General features: G+C 38.4%; 1 protein-coding gene across 2 annotated transcripts in view; it reads right to left on the bottom strand.

Moving 5' to 3' along the window:
- Positions 1-20214, bottom strand: part of EAF2 (ELL associated factor 2) — a 52492-nt gene that overhangs the window by 5575 nt on the left and 26703 nt on the right. The window contains exons 5-6 of one of the 2 annotated variants that reach the window (XM_012095581.4): positions 15212-15469; positions 13774-13897 (exon numbers count right to left, since the gene is read on the bottom strand). In XM_012095581.4, the coding sequence (XP_011950971.1) occupies positions 13791-13897; positions 15212-15469 (365 nt within the window). In that variant the 3' untranslated portion in view covers positions 13774-13790. The remainder of the gene's footprint in view (positions 1-13773; positions 13898-15211; positions 15470-20214) is intronic. The other variant, XM_004002965.5, reaches the window with a different exon arrangement.

The following is a 20214-nucleotide window of genomic DNA, read 5'->3' as shown; positions in this document are numbered from 1 at the left end:
ACAGGCGGGTCTGTGGGGAGTTTTGGAATCTCAGAGGCAACATAACTGGGAGGAAAAATAAATAAATAATTAAACTCCACATATTACGTTGCTAACGGCAGCTGCCAGCAGAGAAGCAGCGCAAACACTCTATCCGCCACTAGTAAGCAGGGGCTGGACAGGGAGGCACAGGCTGCATTGCTTAGGGTAAGGAGGTAAGGATCAGGCCTGAATGCCCTGAGGGCAATCTGAGGGAACTAACTTGAGATAGCAACCCAGACTGTAGGATAGCCAGAGAGAGAAAGAAGAAAAAAAAGAGGGATAGAGAGAAAAAAAAAAACTATCCTGGGAAAAGCCCTAACCTAAGACACCGCCAGGCCTGCTCACAGAACAAAGGACTGAGCAGAGCTAGACGGCGGCGGACTGGCCCATCTCCCGCCGGAGACAGGCAGGCGAGGGTAGCCAGAGCCGGAAGGGGGCAATTGCGACCCCAGAGAGGCATCCTCTACCAAACTGCAAGCAGGCTTCATTGCTAACCAAGACTTCTTGGTATTTTGGACAGTTGACATCCACCAGGAGGGTCGCAGCCAGAGATCAGCTCCCAGAAGAGACACATGGCACACCTGAGAAGGCGCGTCCATTGTACACCCAGAAAACCGAGCGGCTGGGACAGGGGAGGTGATAAGATGCACCCACCACCTGGGGGTGACTGCTCTCACCAAGCACCTGGTCACCTGAGCTGCTCGGACCTTGGAAGGGCACAAAACGCAGGCCCAACCGAGTCTGCACCTTTGTGGAGTACCTGAGAACCTGAACCTGAGTGGCTTAGACCAGGGAAGTGTATGCAACCCAGGGCCTGCCTCAGACAGTTCCTGGCAGAGCAACCTAGAGCCTGAAAACTGTAGACCATGAAAGCACACACGCTGTGAGCAAACCCAGTGCAGCTAAAACACTGCAAGCACTCCCCACACACACCAGTGATACTTGTTTGCAGTGTTCCTCCCTCCCCAAAACAGGACTGAACAAGTGAGCCTAAAAAAGTGACTACCATCGCCCCCTAGTGTCAGGGCAGAAATTAGACACTGAAGAGACTAGCAAACAGAAGCTAAAATAAACAGAGGGAACCGCTTTGGAAGTGACATGTGCAACAGATTAAAACCCTGAAGTTAGCACTAACTACACCAACTAACATAGGAAGGGGCCTGTAGATGTTGAGAAGTATAAGCCAGATCAAGGAACTATCTGAAATGAACTGACCCCACACTGTCTCCAACAGCTCCAGAGAAAGACCTAGATATATTTTCACTACTATCATTTTTTAAATTAAAAAAATTTACATTTTAAGTCCTCTATTACTCCTTTAATTTTCATTTTTATAACCTACTGATGGTGTGATCACTCACCTAGAGCCAGACATCTTGGAATGTGAAGTCAAGTGGGCCTTAGAAAGCATCACTATGAACAAAGCTAGTGGAGGTGATGGAATTCCAGTTGAGCTGTTTCAAATCCTAAAAGATGATGCTGTGAAAGTGATGCACTCAATATGCCAGCAAATTTGGAAAACTCAGCAGTGGCCACAGGACTGGAAAGGTCAGTTTTCATTCATTCCAACCCCAAAGAAAGAAAATGCCAAAGAATGCTCAAACTACCGCACAATTGCACTCATCTCACACTCTAGTAAAGTAATGCGTAAAATTATCCAAGCCAGGCTTCAGCAATACGTGAACCGTGAACTTCCAGATGTTCAATCTGGTTTTAGAAAAGGCAGGAACCAGAGACCAAATTGTCAACATTGGCTGGATTATGGAAAAGGAAGAGAGCTCCAGAAAAACACCTATTTTTGCTTTACTGACTATGCCGAAGCCTTTGACTGCATGGATCACAATAAACTGTGGAAAATTCTGAAAGAGATGGGAATACCAGACCACCTGACCTGCCTCTTGAGAAACCTGTAAGCAGGTCAGGAAGCAACAGTTAGAACTGGACATGGAACAACAGACTGGTTCCAAATAGGAAAAGGAGTACGTCAAGGCTGTATATTGTCACCCTGCTTATTTAACTTTTATGCAAAGTACATCGTGAGAAATGCTGAGCTGGAAGAAGCACAAGCTGGAATCAAGATTGCCGGGAGAAATATGAATAACCTCAGATTTGCAGATGACACCACCCCTATGGCAGAAAGTGAAGAGGAACTAAAAAGCCTCTTGATGAAAGTGAAAGAGGAGAGTCAAAAAGTTGGCTTAAAGCTCAACATTCAGAAAACGAAGATCATGGCATCTGGTCCCATCACTTCATGGGAAGTAGATGGGGAAACAGTGTCAGACTTTATTTTTTGGGGCTCTAAAATCACTGCAGATGGTGACTGCAGGCATGAAATTAAAAGATGCTTACTCCTTGGAAGGAAAGTTATGACCAAGCTAGAGAGCATATTAAAAAGCAGAGACATTACTTTCCCAACAAAGGTCCATCTACTCAAGGCTATAGTTTTTCCAGTGGTCATGTATGGATGTGAGAATTGGACTGTGAAGAAAGCTGAGCCCTGAAGAATTGATGCTTTTGAACTGTGGTGTTGGAAAGGAGAGTCCCTTGGACTGCAAGGAGATCCAACCAGTCCATTCTAAAGGAGATCAGTCCTGGGTATTCTTTGGAAGGAATGATGCTGAAGCTGAAACTCCAATACTTTGGTCACCTCATGCAAAGAGTTGACTCATTGGAAAAGATTCTGATGCTGGGAAGGACTGGGGGCAAGAGGAGAAGGGGACGACAGTGGGTGAAATGGCTGGATGGCATCTCTGACTCGATGGATGTGAGTTTGAGTGAACTCCAGGATCTGGTTTTGGATAGGGAGGCCTGGAGTGCTGTAATTAATAGGGTCGCAAAGAGTCAGACACAACTGAGCGACTGAACTGAACACCTTGTAAAAAAAAAAAAATAGAGACTATTTTAAAGCAAACTTCATATATATATGTTATAATTTTGTGACTTTTTTTAAAATATTGTATTTTTGAGAATCTAACTTCTACTCTAGATTTTTAATCTCTGCTTTTTGGTACTTGTTATCAATTTTGTATCTTTAAGAACCCAATCTTCAGTACCCATTTTTATTTGGGAGTGAGATTACTGGCTTGATTGCTCTCTCCCCCTCTGGACTCTCCTGTTTTTCCATCTGGTCACCTCTATCATCTCCCTCCCCCTACTCTTCTCTACCCAACTCTGTGAATTTCTGTGTGTGTTCTGGGCTGTGGAGAATACTTAGGGAACTGATTACTGGCTGGATCTGTCTCTTCTGATTCCCCCTTTTCTCTTCCTGGCCATCTCTGTGTCCTTCCTCCCTCTTCTCTTCTCTGTGTAACTCTGCGAATATCTCTGAGGGGTCCAGACTCTGGAGAGCCCATAGGGAGTTGATTACTGGCTAGCTTGCTCCCTCCCTTTTGATTCTCCCTCTTCTCCTCCTGGTCACCTCTATCTCCCACCTCCCTCTTCTCTTCTCCATGTAACTCTGAGTGAACCTCTCCAGGTGTCCCTCACTGTGGAGAAACTTTTCATCATTAATCTAGATGTTTCATCACTGGTGCTGTATAGATGGAGAAGGCTTGAGGCCACTGTAAGGATAAGACTGAAAACCAGAGGCAGGAGGCTTAAGTCCAAGACCTGAGAACACCAGAGAACTCTGGACTCCAGGGAACATTAATTGATAAGAGCTCATCAAAAGCCTCCATACCTACATTGAAACCAAATACCACCCAAGAGCCAACAAGTCCCAGAGCAAGACATACCACACAAATTCTCCAGCAACACAGGAACATAGCTCTGAGCTTCAATACAGGCTTCCCAAAGTCACACCAAACCCACTGACATCTCAAAACTCACTACTGGACACTTCATTGCACTCCAGAGAGAAGAAATCCAGTTCCTCCCACCAGAACACAGACACAAGCTTCCCTAACCAGGAAACCTTGACAAGCCACCTGTCCAACCCCACCTACAGTGAGGAATCTCCACAATAAAGAGGAACCACAAACTGCCAGAATATGGAAAGGCCATCCCAAACACAGCAATATAAACAAGATGAAAAGGCAGAGAAATACCCAGCAGGTAAAGGAACAGGATAAATGCCCACAAAACCAAATAAAAGAGGAAGAGAAATCTACTTGATAAAGAATTCTGAATAATGATAGTGAAAATGATCCAAAATCTTGAAAACAAAACAAAGTTACAGATAAACAGCCTGGAGACAAGGAATGAGAAGATGCAAGAAATGTTTAACAAGGACCTAGTAGAAATAAAAGTCAATATATACTGAATAATGCAATAAATGAGATCAAAAACACTCTGGAGGGAACCAACAGTAGAATAATGAAGTCAGAAGATAGGATAAGTGAGGTAGAAGATAGAATGGTAGAAATAAATGAAGCAGAGAGGAAAAAAGAAAAAAGAATTAAAAGAAATGAGGACAACTTCAGAGACCTCTGGAACAATGTTAAATGCCCCAACATTCAAATCATAGGTGCCCCAGAAGAAGAAGACAAAAATAAAGACCATGAGAAAATACTTGAGGAGATAATATTTGAAAACTTCCTTAAAATGGGGAAGGAAATAGTCACCCAAGTCCAAGAAATCCAGAGAGTTCCAAACAGGATAAACCCAAGGCAAAACAGCCCAAGACACATATTAATCAAATTGATAAAGATCAAACACAGTTCAATTCAGTTCAGTTGCTCAGTCCTGTCTGACTCTTTGCGACCCCATGAATCGCAGCACACCAGGCCTCCCTGTCCATCACCATCTCCTGGAGTTCACTCAGACTCAGGTCCATCAAGTCCATGATGCCATCCAGCCATCTCATCCTCTGTCGTCCCCTTCTTCTCCTGCCCTCAATCCCTCCCAGCATCAGAGTCTTTTCCAGTGAGTCCACTCTTTGCATGAGGTGGCCAAAGTACCGGAGCTTCAGCTTTAGCATCATTCCTTCCAAAGAAATCCCAGGGCTGATCTCCTTCAGAATGGACTGGTTGGATCTCCTTGCAGTCCAAGGGACTCTCAAGAGTCTTCTCCAACACCACAGTTCAAAAGCATCAATTCTTCAGTGCTCAGCTTTCTTCACAGTCCAACTCTCACATCCATACATGACCACAGGAAAAACCATAGCCTTGACTAGATGGACCTTTGTCGGCAAAGTAATGTCTCTGCTTTTTAATATGCTATCTAGGTTGGTCATAACTTTTCTTCGAAGGAGTAAGCCTCTTTTAATTTCATGGCTGCAGTCACCATCTGCAGTGATTTTGGAGCCCCCCAAAATAAAGTCTGACACTGTTTCCACAGTTTCCCCATCTATTTCCCATGAAGTGATGGGACCAGATGCCATGATCTTCATTTTCTGAATGTTGAGCTTTAATCCAACTTTTTCGCTCTCCTCTTTCACTTTCATCAAGAGGCTTTTTAGCTCCTCTTCACTTTCTGCCATAAAGGTGGTGTCATCTGCATATCTGAGGTTATTAATATTTCTCCCGGCAATCTTGATTCAAGCTTGCGTTTCTTCTAGTCCAATGTTTCTCACGATGTACTCTGCATATAAGTTAAATAAGCAGAGTGACAATATACAGCCTTGATGTACTCCTTTTTCTATTTGGAACCAGTCTGTTGTTCCATGTCCAGTTCTAACTGTTGCTTCCTGACTGGCATACAGATTTCTCAAGAGGCAGGTTAGGTGGTCTGCTATTCCCATCTCTTTCAGAATTTTCCACAGTTTATTGTGATTCACACAGTCAAAGGCTTTGGCATAGTCAATAAAGCAAAAATACATGTTTTTCTGGAACTCTCTTGCTTTTTCCATGATCTAGCAGATGTTGGCAATTTGATCTCTGGTTCCTCTGCCTTTTCTAAAACCAGCTTGAACATCAGGGAGTTCATGGTTCACATATTGCTGAAGCCTGGCTTGGATAATTTTGAGCATTACTTTACTGGCATGTGAGATGAGTGCAATTGTGCAGTAGTTTGAGCATTCATTGGCATTGCCTTTCTTTGGGACTAGAATGAAAACTGACCTTTTCCAGTCCTGTGACCACTGCTGAGTTTTCCAAATTTGCTGGCATATTGAGTCCATCACTTTCATAGCATCATCGTTCAGGATTTGAAACAGCTCAACTGGAATTCCATCACCTCCACTAGCTTTGTTCGTAGTGATGCTTTCTAAGGCCCACTTGACTTCACATTCCAAGATCAAACACAAAGAACTAATATTAAAAGCAGCAAGGGGAAAACAACAAATAACACACAAGCGGGTTCCCATAAGGATAACAGCTATCTTTCAATAGAAACCCTTCAGGCCAGAAGGGAATGGCAGGACATATTTAAAGTGATGAAAGAGAGAAACCTACAACCCAAATTACTGTACTCAGCAAGAATCTCATTCAGATATGAAGGAGAAATCAAAAGCTTTACAGACAAGCAAAAGCTGTGAGAATTTAGCACCACCAAACCAGATCTCCAACAAATGCTAAAGGATCTTCTCCAGACAGGAAACACAGAAAGGGTATATAAACTCGAACCCAAAACAAAAAAGTAAATGGCAAAGGGATCATACTTATCAATAATTACCTTAAATGTAAATGGGCTGAATGCCCCAACCAAAAGACAAAGACTGGCTGAATGGATACAAAAACAAGACCCCTATATATGTTGTCTACAAGAGACCCACCTCAAAACAAGGGACACATACGGACTGAAAGTGAAGGGCTGGAAAAAGATATTCCATGCAAATAGAGACCAAAGGAAAGCAGGAGTAGCAATACTCAATTCAGATAAAATAGACTTTGAAAAAAAAAGGCTGTGAAAAGAGACAAAGAAGGACACTACATAATGATCAAAGGGTCAATCCAAGAAGAAGATATAACAGTTATAAATATATATACACCCTACATAGGAGCACCGTAATATGTAAGGCAAATGCTAACAAGTATGAAAGGGGAAATTAACAATAACACAATAATAGTGGGAGACTTTAATACCCCACTCAAACCTATGGATAGATCAACTAAACAGAAAATTAACAAGGAAACACAAACTTTAAATGATACAATAGACCAGGTAGACCTAATTGATATCTATAGGACATTTCATCCCAAAACAATGAATTTCACCTTTTTCTCAAGTGAACATGGAACCTTCTCCAGGATAGATCACATCTTGGGCCACAAATCTGGCCTTGGTAAACTCAAAAAAATTGTAATCATTCCAATCATCTTTTCTGACCACAATGCAGTAAGATTAGATGTCAGTTATGAATTGCACTCATCTCACACGCTAGTAAGGTACTGCTCAAAATTCTCCAAGCCAGGCTTCAGCAGTATGTGAACTTCCAGATGTTCAAGCTGGTTTTAGAAAAGGCAGAGGAACCAGAGATCAAATTGCCAACATCCGCTGGATCATGGAAAAAGCAAGAGAATTCCAGAAAAACATCTCTTTCTGCTTTATTGACTATGCCAAAGCCTTTGACTGTGTGGATCACAATAAACTGTGGAAAATTCTGAAAGAGATGGGAATACCAGACCACCTGAACTGCCTCTTGAGAAACCTATATGCAGGTCAGGAAGCAACAGTTAGAACTGGACATGGAACAACAGACTGGTTCCAAATAGGAAAAGGAGTACGTCAAGGCTGTATATTGTCAACCTGCTTATTTAACTTATATGCAGAGTACATTATGAGAAATGCTGGGCTGGATGAAGCACAAGCTGGAATCAAGATTGCCGGGAGAAATATTAATAACCTCAGATATGCAGATGACACCACCTTTATGGCAGAAAGTGAAGAGGAGCTAAAAAGCCTCTTGATGAAAGTGAAAGAGGAGAGTGAAAAAGTTGGCTTAAAGCTCAACATTCAGAAAACGAAGATCATGGCATCTGGTCCCATCACTTCACGGGAAATAGATGGGGAAACAGTGGAAACAGTGTCAGACTTTATTTTTGGGAGCTCCAAAATCACTGCAGATGGTGACTGCAGCCATGAAATTAAAAGAGGCTTACTCCTTCGAAGAAAAGTTATGACCAACCTAGATAGCATATTAAAAAGCAGAGACATTACTTTGCCGACAAAGGTCCATCTAGTCAAGGCTATGGTTTTTCCTGTGGTCATGTATGGATGTGAGAGTTGGACTGTGAAGAAAGCTGAGCACCGAAGAATTGATGCTTTTGAACTGTGGTGTTGGAGAAGACTTTTGAGAGTCCCTTGGACTGCAAGGAGATCCAACCAGTCCATTCTAAAGGAGATCAGTCCTGGGTGTTCTTTGGAAGGAATGATGCTAAAGCTGAAACTCCAGTACTTTGGCCATCTCATGCAAAGAGTTGACTCATTGGAAAAGACTCTGATGCTGGGAGGGATTGGGGGCAGGAGGAAAAGGGGACGACAGAGGATGAGATGGCTGGATGGCATCACCGACTTGATGGACGTGAGTTTGAATGAACTCCGGGAGATGGTAATGGACAGGGAGGCCTGGTGTGCTGTGATTCACGGGGTCACAAAGAGTTGGACATGACTGAGGGACTGAATTGAACTGAACAGAACTGAACAGGAGAAAAACTATTAAAAATTCCAACATATGTAGGTTGAACAACATGCTGCTGAATAACCAACAAAGAAGAAATCAAAAAACAAATCAAAATATGCATAGAAATGAATGAAAATCAAAACACAACAACCCCAAACCTATGGGACACTGTAAAAGCAGTGCTGGGGGAAAGTTCATAGCAATACAGGTTTACCTCAAGAAACAAGAAGAAAGTCAAATAAATAACCTAACTCTACACCTAAATCAACTAGAAAAGGAAGAAATGAAGAACCCCAGGCTTAGTAGAAGGAAAGAAATCTTAAAAATTAGGGCAGAAATAAATGCAAAAGAAACAAAAGAGACCATTGCAAAAATCAACAAAGCTAAAAGCTGGTTCTTTGAGAAGATAAATAAAATTGACAAACCGTTAGCCAGACTCATCAAGAAACAAAGGGAGAAGAATCAAGTCAACAAAATTAGAAATGAAGATGGAGAAATCACAGACAACACAGAAATACAAAGGATCATAAAAGACTACTATCAGCAACTATATGCCAATAAAATGGACAACTTGGAAGAAGTGGACAAATTCTTAGTAAAGTACAACTTTCCAAAACTGAACCAGGAAGAAATAGAAAATCTTAACAGACCCTTCACAAGCACAGAAATTGAAAGTGTAATCAGAAATCTTCCAGCAAACAAAAGCCCAGGACCAGACAGCTTCACAGCTGAATTCTACCAAAAATTTAGAGAAGAGCTAACGCCTATCCTACTCAAACTCTTCCCTGAAAACTGCAGAGGAAGGTAAACTTCCAAACTCATTCTATGAGGCCACCATCACCTAATACCAAAACCACAGAAAGATGCCACAAAAAAAGAAAACTACAGGCCAATAATCACTGAAGAACATAGATGCAAAAATCCTTAACAAAATTCTAGCAAACAGAATCCAATAACATATTAAAAAGATCATATATCATGACCAAGTGGGCTTTATCCAAGGGAGGCAAGGATTCTTCAATATCCACAAATCAATCAACATAATACACCACATTAACAAATTGAAAGATAAAAACCATATGATTATCTCAGTAGATGCAGAGAAAGCCTTTGACAAAATTCAACACCCATTTATGATAAAAAACCCTCCAGAAAGCAGGCATAGAGGGAACATACCTCAAGATAATAAAAGTCATAAATGACAAACCCACAGCAAACATCCTCAATGGTCAAAAATTGAAAGCATTTCCCCTAAAGTCAGAAACAAGACAAGGGTGCCCACTCTCACCACTACTATCAACATAGTTTTGGAAGTTTTGGCCACTGCAATCAGAGCAGAAAAAGAAATAAAATGAATCCAGATTGGAAAAGAAGAAGTAAAACTCTCACTGTTTGCAGATGACATGATTCTCGACATAGAAAACCCTAAAGACTCCACCAGAAAATTACTAGAACTAATCAATGAATGTAGTAAAGGTGCAGGATATAAAATTAACACACAGAAATCCCTTGCATTCCTATACACTAACAATGAGAAAACAAAAAGAGAAATTAAGGGAACAATCCCATTCACCATTGCAACAAAAAGAATAAAATACTTAGGAATATATCTACCTAAAGAAACAAAAGACCTATATATAGAAAACTATTAAACACTGATGAAAGAAATCAAAGAGAATGCAAACATATGGAGAAATATACCATGTTCATGGATTGGAAGACTCAATATAGTGAAAATGAGTATACTACCCAAAGAAATCTATACATTAAATGCAATCCCTATCAAGCTTCCAATGCTATTTTTCACAGAACTAGAACAAATAATTTCACAATTTGTATGGAAATACAAAAAACCTCAAATAGCCAAAACAATCTTGAGAAAGAAGAATGAAACTGGAGGAATCAACCTGCCTGACTTCAGGCTCTACTACAAAGCCACAGTCATCAAGACAGTATGGTACTGGCACAAAGACAGAAATATAGATCAATGGAACAAAATAGAAAGCCCAGAGATAAATCCACGCACCTATGGACATCTTATCTTTGACAAAGGAGGCAAGAATATACAATGGAGAAAAGACAATCTCTTTAACAAGTGGTACTGGGAAAATTGGTTAACCACTTGTAAAAGAATGAAACTAGAACACTTTCTAACACTATACACAAAAATAAACTCAAAATGGATTAAAGATCTAAACGTAAGACCAGAAACTATAAAACTCCTAGAGGAAAACATAGGCAAAACACTCTGACATAAATCACAGCAGGATCCTCTATGACCCACCTCCCAGAGTAATGGAAATAAAAGCAAAAATAGACAAATGGGACCTAATTAAACTTAAAAGCTTTTGCACAATGAAGGAAACTATAAGCAAGGTGAAAATACAGCCTTCAGAATGGGAGAAAATAATAGCAAACAAAGCAACCGACAAAGAATTAATCTCAAAAATATACAAGTAACTCCTTCAGCTGAATTTCAGAAAAATAAACGACCCAATCAAAAAATGGGCCAAACTAAACAGACGTTTCTCCAAAGACATACAGCTGGCTAACAAACACATGAAAAGATGCTCAACATCACTCATTATCAGAGAAATGCAAATCAAAACCACAATGAGGTATCACTTCATGCCAGTCAGAATGGCTGTTATCCAAAAGTCTACAAGCAACAAATGCTGGAGAGGGTGTGGAGAAAAGGCAACCTTCTTACACTGTTAGTGGGAATGCAAACTAGTACAGTGTGGAGATTCCTTGTGGAGATTCCTTAAAGAGGTTCCTCTTACACTGTTGGTGGGAATGCAAACTAGTATAGTGTGGAGAACAGTGTGGAGATTCCTTAAAAAACTGGAAATAGAACTGCCATATGACCCAGCAATCCTACTGCTGGGCATACACACTGAGGAAACCAGAGTTAAAGAGACACGTGTACCCCAATGTTCATCGTAGCACTGTTTATAATAGCCAGGACATGGAAGCAACCTAGATGTCTATTGGGCAGACAAATGAATAAGAACACTGTGGTACATATACACAATGGAATATTACTCAGCCAATAAAAAGAATACATTTGAATAGTTCTAATGAGGTGGATGAAACTGGGGCCTATTATACAGAGTAAAGTAAGCCAGAAAGAAAAAAACACCAATACAGTATATTGACACATATATATGGAATTTAGAAAGATGGTAATGATAACCCTACAGCAAGACAGCAAAAGAGACACAGATGTATAGAACAGTCTTTTGGACTCTGTGGGAGAGGCTGAGGGTGGGATGATTTGGGAGAATGGCATTGAAATATGTATATTATCATATGTGAAATGGATCGGTAGTCCAGGTTCGATGCATGAGACAGGGTGCTTGGGGCTGGTGCACTGGGATGACCCAGAGGGATGGGATGGGGAGGGAGGTAGGAGAGGGGTTCAGGATGGGGAATACATGTACACCCGTGGCAGATTCAGGTCAATGTATGGCAAAACCACTACAATATTGTAAAGTAATTTAGCCTCCAATTAAAATAAATAAATTTATATTAAAAAAAACACTGAATAGACATAATGATATTAGTTCTCCTACCTTCTTCCTGATTTTAATGGAAATGTTTCTGGAGTCTGTATTAGTATAATATTGGCAGTAGTTTTGCTTTTTGTAATGAACTTTTATAATATTAAGGAAATTCCCTTACATTCAATCTTAAGTAAAAGTTTTAAAATTAATAAATATTGGCTTTTGTCATTTTCAAATTTGTTGAAATGATTATATGGTTTTATTCCTATAATCTAGTAATATGGTAAATTATTATTATTAATATTATTTCAGATATTGAACATATATTACACTTCTGTGATGAGCTTTATTGGTTTGTGATTTAGCATGCTTGTTTTAATATCTTACTTAGTAATTTTACATTCCTGTTAAATGAAATTGGTCTATAATGCTTTTTGTCTTGTTTCTGTTCAGTTTTGGTATTGAGATTATCCTAAAATTATAAAAGAATTGAATTGCTTCGCCTAGTATTCTATTCTCTGAAATAGTTTGTCGAAGAATTGTTTGTTCTTTGAAGATTTGTTATAATTCATCTGTTAAATTATCTTCAGTTTTCTAACATCTTGGGGATATGGAGATAGGGTTAAGGAGAAAGAGACATTAATTGTTAATGGTTTCCTCAGATTTTCCACTCCTTTTTGAGTCATATTGGGTAAATTTTATTTTTTTTCCTAGAAAATCATCCATGTGTGTGTTAGTTACTCATTCATGTTCTGCTCTTTGCAACCCCATGGACTGCAGCCTGCCAGGCTCCTCTGTCTATGGAATTCTCCATGCAAGAATACTGGAGTGGGTTGCCATTTCCTCCTCCAGGGGATCTTCCTGACCCAGGGATTGAACCAGGGTCTCATGCATTGTAGGCAGATTCTTTACCATCTGAGTCACCAGAGAAGCCAAAATCATTCGTGTTTATGCCAAATTTACTGAGACAAATTTTTTGTAAAGTTCTCATAATTAAAAAAATAAAATATATAATTTTAACCACTTTTTCATTCCTAATATTGTGTTTTTTTCTTTTTCTTTCTTCATCAGCCTTAGTTAGAAGTTGGTCTTTTTTTAGTTTTCAAAGAAGGTAACTTCTAGCCTTGTGATCTTCTAATGTTTCTTTGTTATCTATTACACTAATTTCAATTCTGATATATAATATTTTCTTTCCCTGCTTTAAGATACTATTGTTCACCTCAAGATGAAACTCTCACTCATTTATTTTCAATTTTTTTATAAAAGAACATTTTGAGACTATAAAGTTCCCTATAAGTACCTTTTAGGTGGCACCCCAAAACTGCTGAGATTTTTTGATATTACTTAATTACAAATATTTTAAAATTTCATTGTAATTTCCTTTTAACATGTAAATCACTAGATACGTGCTCCAAAGTTTCTAAGCATGTATTTTGAACTATTTTTTATTTATTTATATTCTCATTGTCTATAGTCATATGATGATTAATAAAATATGATTTCTTTCAAATGTGTTCATTTGTCCTAGTAGAAATTAATTTCATAAATGTTTTACATTCATATTCTTGAAAGAACACCTGCTTTTTATTTTTATACTGTAATATTCTACATATTTACTATTAGAACAGGCATATTCAGTCTTTCAAGGCAAAAGAAATAAAACAAAAATAAACAAATGGGATATAATCAAACTTAAAGTTTTTGCACAGCAAAGGAAACCATAAACCAAATGAAAAGACAACTTACAGAATGAGAGAAAATATTCACAAATGATGCAACTGACAGGGCTTAATTTCCAATATATTAGTATTTTTAATGTTCCAAACCAAACAACCCAACTGAGAAATGGGCAGATGATCTAGAGGCATTTCTGCAAAGAAGAAATACAAATAGCCAATAGATACATTAAAAGATGCTAAACAAAGCTAATTATTAGAGAAATGCAAATCACCTCACATTAAACAGCCATCATTAAATGGTCTACAAATAAATGCTGGAGAGGGCGTGGAGAAAAAGGGACCCTCCTACACTGCTTGTAAGAATGTAAGCTGGTGCAACCACTGTGGAAACTTGTATGGAGGTTTTTTCAGAAAACTAAAAACAGAATTACAATATGATCCAGCAACCCCACTCCTGGGCACATATCCAGATGAAAACCATAATTCAAAAAGATATATGCACCCCTATGTTCACAGAAAGCATTATTCAAAATTGCCAAGTCATGGAAACAATCTAAATATCCATCAAGAGATCAATGGATAAAGAAGATGTAGTACATGTTTACAATGGAATACTACTCAGTCATGAAAAAGAACAAAATAATGCCATTTGTAGCAACACAGATGCAACTAGAGATTATCATACTAATTGAAATAAGTCAGAATAAAAGAGACAAATACCATACAATATCACTTACATGTGGAATCTAAAAGATGACGTGAATGGACCTATCTATGAAACAGAAACAGGTACTTTGTCAGTGCTAGTATTATGTGATAAGCAAAATAAACAAGATCATAGCCCTCTTGGAGCTTATAAGATAATAAATCAAACAACATATAAATTTCTAAATGACAATTGATATAAAGAAGATACTGCTCTGAAGATCTATAACAAGGGGGATTTGATCTTATCAGAAGAGTCAAGACTTTCTTGATCAAGTGAATCCTGGAATATAATCTAAAGAATAAATTATCTACATGAAAAGAAAGATATATTTCTAGCTGAATAGAGAGTTAGTGTAAGTCCCTGAGGTAGGTAGGTAGGTAGGTAGGACTTCTGTGTCTAGAGCTGAGAGGTGCAGGTGAGAGATGCAAATTTACAAGGTATATGTATACAAGTATTGATTGCAAGAGAAATATAGAACTTATCTGAGGAAAGAGTATAGAATAAAAAGAAAAAAGGACCTAGAATTAAGCTTTGAGAAACTTCAGCTGTAATAACTGAGTAGAAGATTATAAACCAGCAAAGAAAAGACAGAAAAGTATCTTGAAAGAAAGGGGAAAAGCCAGTAAGGCATTATGTCACAGAATCAAAAGAAAATGAATAACTTAATAAGAAGGTAATGGTGATTTCTGTTAAATTAATAAAAAAGAAGCAATTCTATTTAAATTTTAGGTTGTAATCAGTGTGATTCCATTGTGAATTCTTACTTTTCCAATCACTCATGCTTATGTATACTTACTTAAAGTATTCATCAGAAGGCCATTGTTATCATGATGTTTATTCTGACCAGCCACTATTTCAGGAATCCTGCACTGTGGCATGATAGACATGGTGGGATGTTCTGAGATATAGTTCCCTGGATCAGGAGAGGATTTGCACTCTTCATTTTCTGAATCACTGGAACTATCCTCACTGCTTGAAGATGAAGAACTTTTGGAATCTGATGAACTATCACAACTACTCATCTGGTCCATTAGACTAGCTTCTGCTTTCAGTTCTGAAAATTAAACAGAATTTAACAGTTAGGTCAAAATAATGTTAACTATGTATTTAAATATATAGTTAATAAATAATGTTAACTATAAATATTAAATAAACATAATAAAATTTGAATGTGTCAGTTTCTAATGAACTTGATGAGGAATAAATAATGTATACATTCACAGCATTTTATGATTTTATTTAAAAAGCTCCTCTACTAGTACAAAATGAAAAGTAAAACCCCACTTCCTACCCCATCCTCAAATTCTTTTAATCCTACTCTCCAGGAATAATCACTCCTAACAGTTTCTTATCACCATATATGTTTTAAAATTCTGCTTGGAAAATGGCATTTTAGATTTTGACACCCAATTCACCTGTTGTTAGAGCTTGAGTGTGGTCTTTGTTATCACCCAACCAAGAATTATTTTCTGAAGGGGCAGGTTATAAGACGTCCTGACTATGCTATTCCTCCTCTCGTCCTTTCGGAGGTCTCTAACCAGATTACCTTCCTCTTTTCATCTTTCAGAGTTCTCCTTTTGCATTGTTTCCTGGGTGTATAGTTTTACTTTGTGGGAAGAAGCAGAAACAGATTAAGTCTATGTCATCTTGTCCCACAATACATTTTAAAAGACAGAATTTATACAGAGTGTTTTTTACCAAAACAAAATAAAATTTATAATTTATAAATGGAACCTAGATAATCTTCAAATATTTGAGAAGTAAATGCTCTTCTGGAAAACCCATGGATCAAGGAAGAAATAAAAAAGATTTTAGAAAATACTTCTAATTGAAAGAAAATGAAACCACAATTTATCAAAATCTGTGGAGTAAAAATAAAGTACATTTTGGAGAAAATTTTTAAAACATTAAATGATTATGTTGGGGGAAAAAGAGGTTTCAATTAAATGAACTAAGATGTATTTAAGAAGCTAGAGAAAGAAGAGCAAAATTAAACTTAAACAAGCAGAAGGAAAAAAAATTAAGAGCAAAAAAACAAGAAAGAACCAAAAGAGTGAAAAAATGAAATGAAATTGATTGCTTTAGATAAATAATGTTGATAAAACTCAGCTGGGTTTATCAAGAAAAAAAGATACTAAACATGAATTAGAGAAGGAAATGGCAACCTCCTCCAGTATTCTTGGCTGAAAAATCTCATGGACAGTTGGTGACTAAACCACCACCACCAAACATGAATTACTAATATAAGGAGTCAACGAAGTGACAGCACCACGGATCTTACAGCATTAAAAGAATAGGAAGGAATATTGCAAACTACTTCACGCCCATAAACACAGTAAATTAGATGAAATGGATCAATTCCTTGAAAGGCACAAACTACTAAGGTTCACTCAAGAAGAAACAGCCTGAATAGCCCTAAAAATTAGGTTGTAGTTATAATCTTCCCCACACCCTGCACACAAATCTCCAGTGACAGAAGACTTTACCAGTGAATTATACCAGTTATTTAAGGGAGAAATAATACGAGCTTGATGCAAATTCTTCTGTATAATTAAGAAGGAAGGAATACTTTCCAATTCATTCCATACAGCCAGAATTACTGATACAGAAATTCAACAGAGACATTACAAAAACAAACCAAACCAAACACCTAATATCCTTTATGAACCTGGTCACAAAACTTTTAAGCAAAATTTTAGTAAATCAAATTTAATAATATATACCAATGGTTTTCAACCAGCTACGATTTTCTCTCCTAGGAAGAAATCTAGCAATGTTTAAAAACATTTTTGGTTGTCACAATGGGGGGCAAGTGGTGATACCAGCATCTACTGGGTAGAAGCTAGAGAGGCTGCCAAGTACTTTACAATATACAAGTCAGCCCCTGACCAAGAACCATCCAATTCCAAATGCCAATATTGCTGAGGTTGAGAAGTGCTAGTATTAAAAGGACAATATATAATGACTAAGTTGGATTTTCCAAGGAATACAAACTTTTAAAAATCAATCCATATAGTTCACTATGTTAAAAACTGAAAAATAAAAGCCATCGCAAAACAGCAGAATTTTCAACAGTAGTTCTTGACCAAAAAAAGGAAAAAAACTTTCAGCATCATAGAAATAGAAGTTAACCTGATGAAGGATGTCTAGAAAGAACTTACTGCTGAAATCATACATTAATTGTAAAAAACTGAAATCATATGTAACTCTAAAGGACTGAATATTTTCTAGCATCAGAAACAAGAGGTTTTCCACTTTGACCACCTCTAGTCAATGCTGAATTGAAGGTCCTCCTTGGTACAATAAGTTATGAAAAAGAAACAAGAACCAACAGATTGGAAAGGGAGAGGTAAAATTGTCATTATTCACAATAACATGACTGTAAATGTAGAAAATCTTAAGGTACCTTCAAAAAAGGCTCAAGAATGAGTTTAGCAAGGTTAAATATAACAAGGACCATATACAAAAATCAGTTTCATTCCAATCCCAAAGAAAGGCATGCCAAAGAATGTTTAAACTAACACAGAATTGCCCTCATTTCACATGCTAGCAAAGTAATGCTCAAAATTCTCCAAGCTAGGCTTCAACAGTACATGAACCAAGAACTTCCAGATATTCAAGCTGGATTTAGAAGAGGCAGAGGAACCAGAGACCAACCTTCCAACATTTGTTGGATCATAGAAAAAGCAACAGAATTCCAAAAAAATGTCTACTTTTGTTTCACTGACTACGCTAAAGCCTTTGAATGTGTGGATCACGACAAACTGAGGAAGATTCTTCAAGAGGTGAGAATACCAGGCCACTTTACCTGCCACCTAAGAAACCTGTTTGCAGGTCAAGAAGCAACAGTTAGAACTGGAAATAGAACAACAGACTGGTTCCAAATTGGGAAAGGAGTATGTCAAGGCTGTATATTGTCACCCTGCTTATTTAACTTATATGCAGAGTACATCATGCAAAATGCTGAGCTGGATGAAGAAGCAGCTGGCATCAAGACTGCAAGGAGAAATATAAATAACCTCAAATACGCAGATGACACCACCCTCATGGCAGAAAGCAAAGAGGCACTAAAGAGCCTCTTGATGAAAGTGAAACAGAAGAGTGAAAAAGCTGGCTTAAAACTCAACATTAAAAAAACTAAGATCATGGCATCTGGTCCCATCACTTCACAGCAAATAGAGGGGGAAACAATGGAAATAGTGGGAGAGACTTTATTTTGGGGGCTCCAAAATCACTGCAGATGGTGACTGCAGCCATGAAATTAAAAAACAGTGGCTCCTTGGAAGAAAAGCTATGAAAAACCTAGACAGCATATTAAAAAGCAGAGACATCACTTTGCCAACAAAGGTCCATCTAGTCAAAGGTATGATTTTTCCAGGAGTCATGAATGGATGTGAGTGTTGGACCATAAAGAAGGCTGAGTGTTGAAGAATTGATGCTTTTGAACCATGGTGTTGGAGAAGACTCTTGAAAGTCTCTTGGACTGCAAGGAGATCCAACTAGTCCATCCTAAAGGAAATCAATCCTGAATATTCACTGGAAAGACTGGTGCTAAAGCTGAAACTGCAATACTTTGGCCACCTAATGTGAAGAGCCAACTCATTAGAAAAGACCCTGATGCTGGGAAAGATTGAAAGCAGGAGAAGGGGATGACAGAGGATGAGATGGTTGGATGGCATTGCCAACTCAATGGACGTGAGTTTGTGCAAGCTCCAAGAGATGGTAAAACACAGGGAAGCCTAGAGTGCCGTAGTCCATGGGGTCACAGTCAGACATGACTGAGTGACTGCACAACAACAACATAGATAATTTTGACAAAATATTTGAAGGACCTGTATGCTGAAAACCATAAAACATTTGTAAGAGAAATTAAATATATAAATAAATGGAGAGAGACACTGTGAGGAAAAAAAAAACTGTCCATATACACATGGGTCTATTTCTGAACTTTTATTCTAACACATAGATCTATTTGTTTATATTTATGCCAACACCATATTGTCTTGTTCAGTTCAGTTCAGTTCAGTTCAGTCACTCAGTCGTGTCTGACTCTTTGTGACCCCATGAATCACAGCACGCCAGGCCTCCCTGTCCATTACCAACTCCCGGAGTTCACTCAGACTCATGTCCATCGAGTCAGGGATGTCATCCAGCCATCTCATTGTGTCGTCCCCTTCTCCTCTTGCCCCCAATCCCTCCCAGCATCAGAGTCTTTTTCAATGAGTCAACTCTTCGCATGAGGTGGCCAAAGTATTGGAGTTTCAGCATCATTCCTTCCAAAGAACACCCAGGGCTGATCTTTAGAATGGACTGGTTGGATCTCCTTGCAGTCCAAGGGACTCTCAAGAATCTTCTCCAACACCACAGTTCAAAAGCATCAATTCTTCGGTGCTCAGCTTTCTTCACAGTCCAACTCTCACATCCATACATGACCACTGGAAAAACCATAGCCTTGACTAGACGGACCTTTGCTGGCAAAGTAATGTGTCTGCTTTTCAATATGCTATCTAGGTTGGTCATAACTTTTCTTCCAAGGAGTAAGTGTCTTTTAATTTCATGGCTGCAGTCACCATCTGCAGTGATTTTGAAGCCTAGAAAAATAAAGTCTGATACTGTTTCCACTGTTTCCCCATCTATTTGCCATGAAGTGATGGGACCAGATGCCATGATCTTCGTTTTCTGAAAGTTGAGTGTTAAGTCAACTTTTCACTCTCCACTTTCACTTTCATCAAAAGGCTTTTGAGTTCCTCTTCACTTTCTACCATAAGGGTGGTGTCATCTGCATTGTTTTGTTAGCTA

Source organism: Ovis aries, chromosome 1 (assembly GCF_016772045.2).
Source record: "Ovis aries strain OAR_USU_Benz2616 breed Rambouillet chromosome 1, ARS-UI_Ramb_v3.0, whole genome shotgun sequence".
Taxonomy (NCBI): Eukaryota; Metazoa; Chordata; class Mammalia; order Artiodactyla; family Bovidae; genus Ovis; species Ovis aries.
The sequence above is the reverse complement of the archived record's forward strand: the minus strand, read 5'-3'. Positions and strand labels throughout refer to the sequence as shown.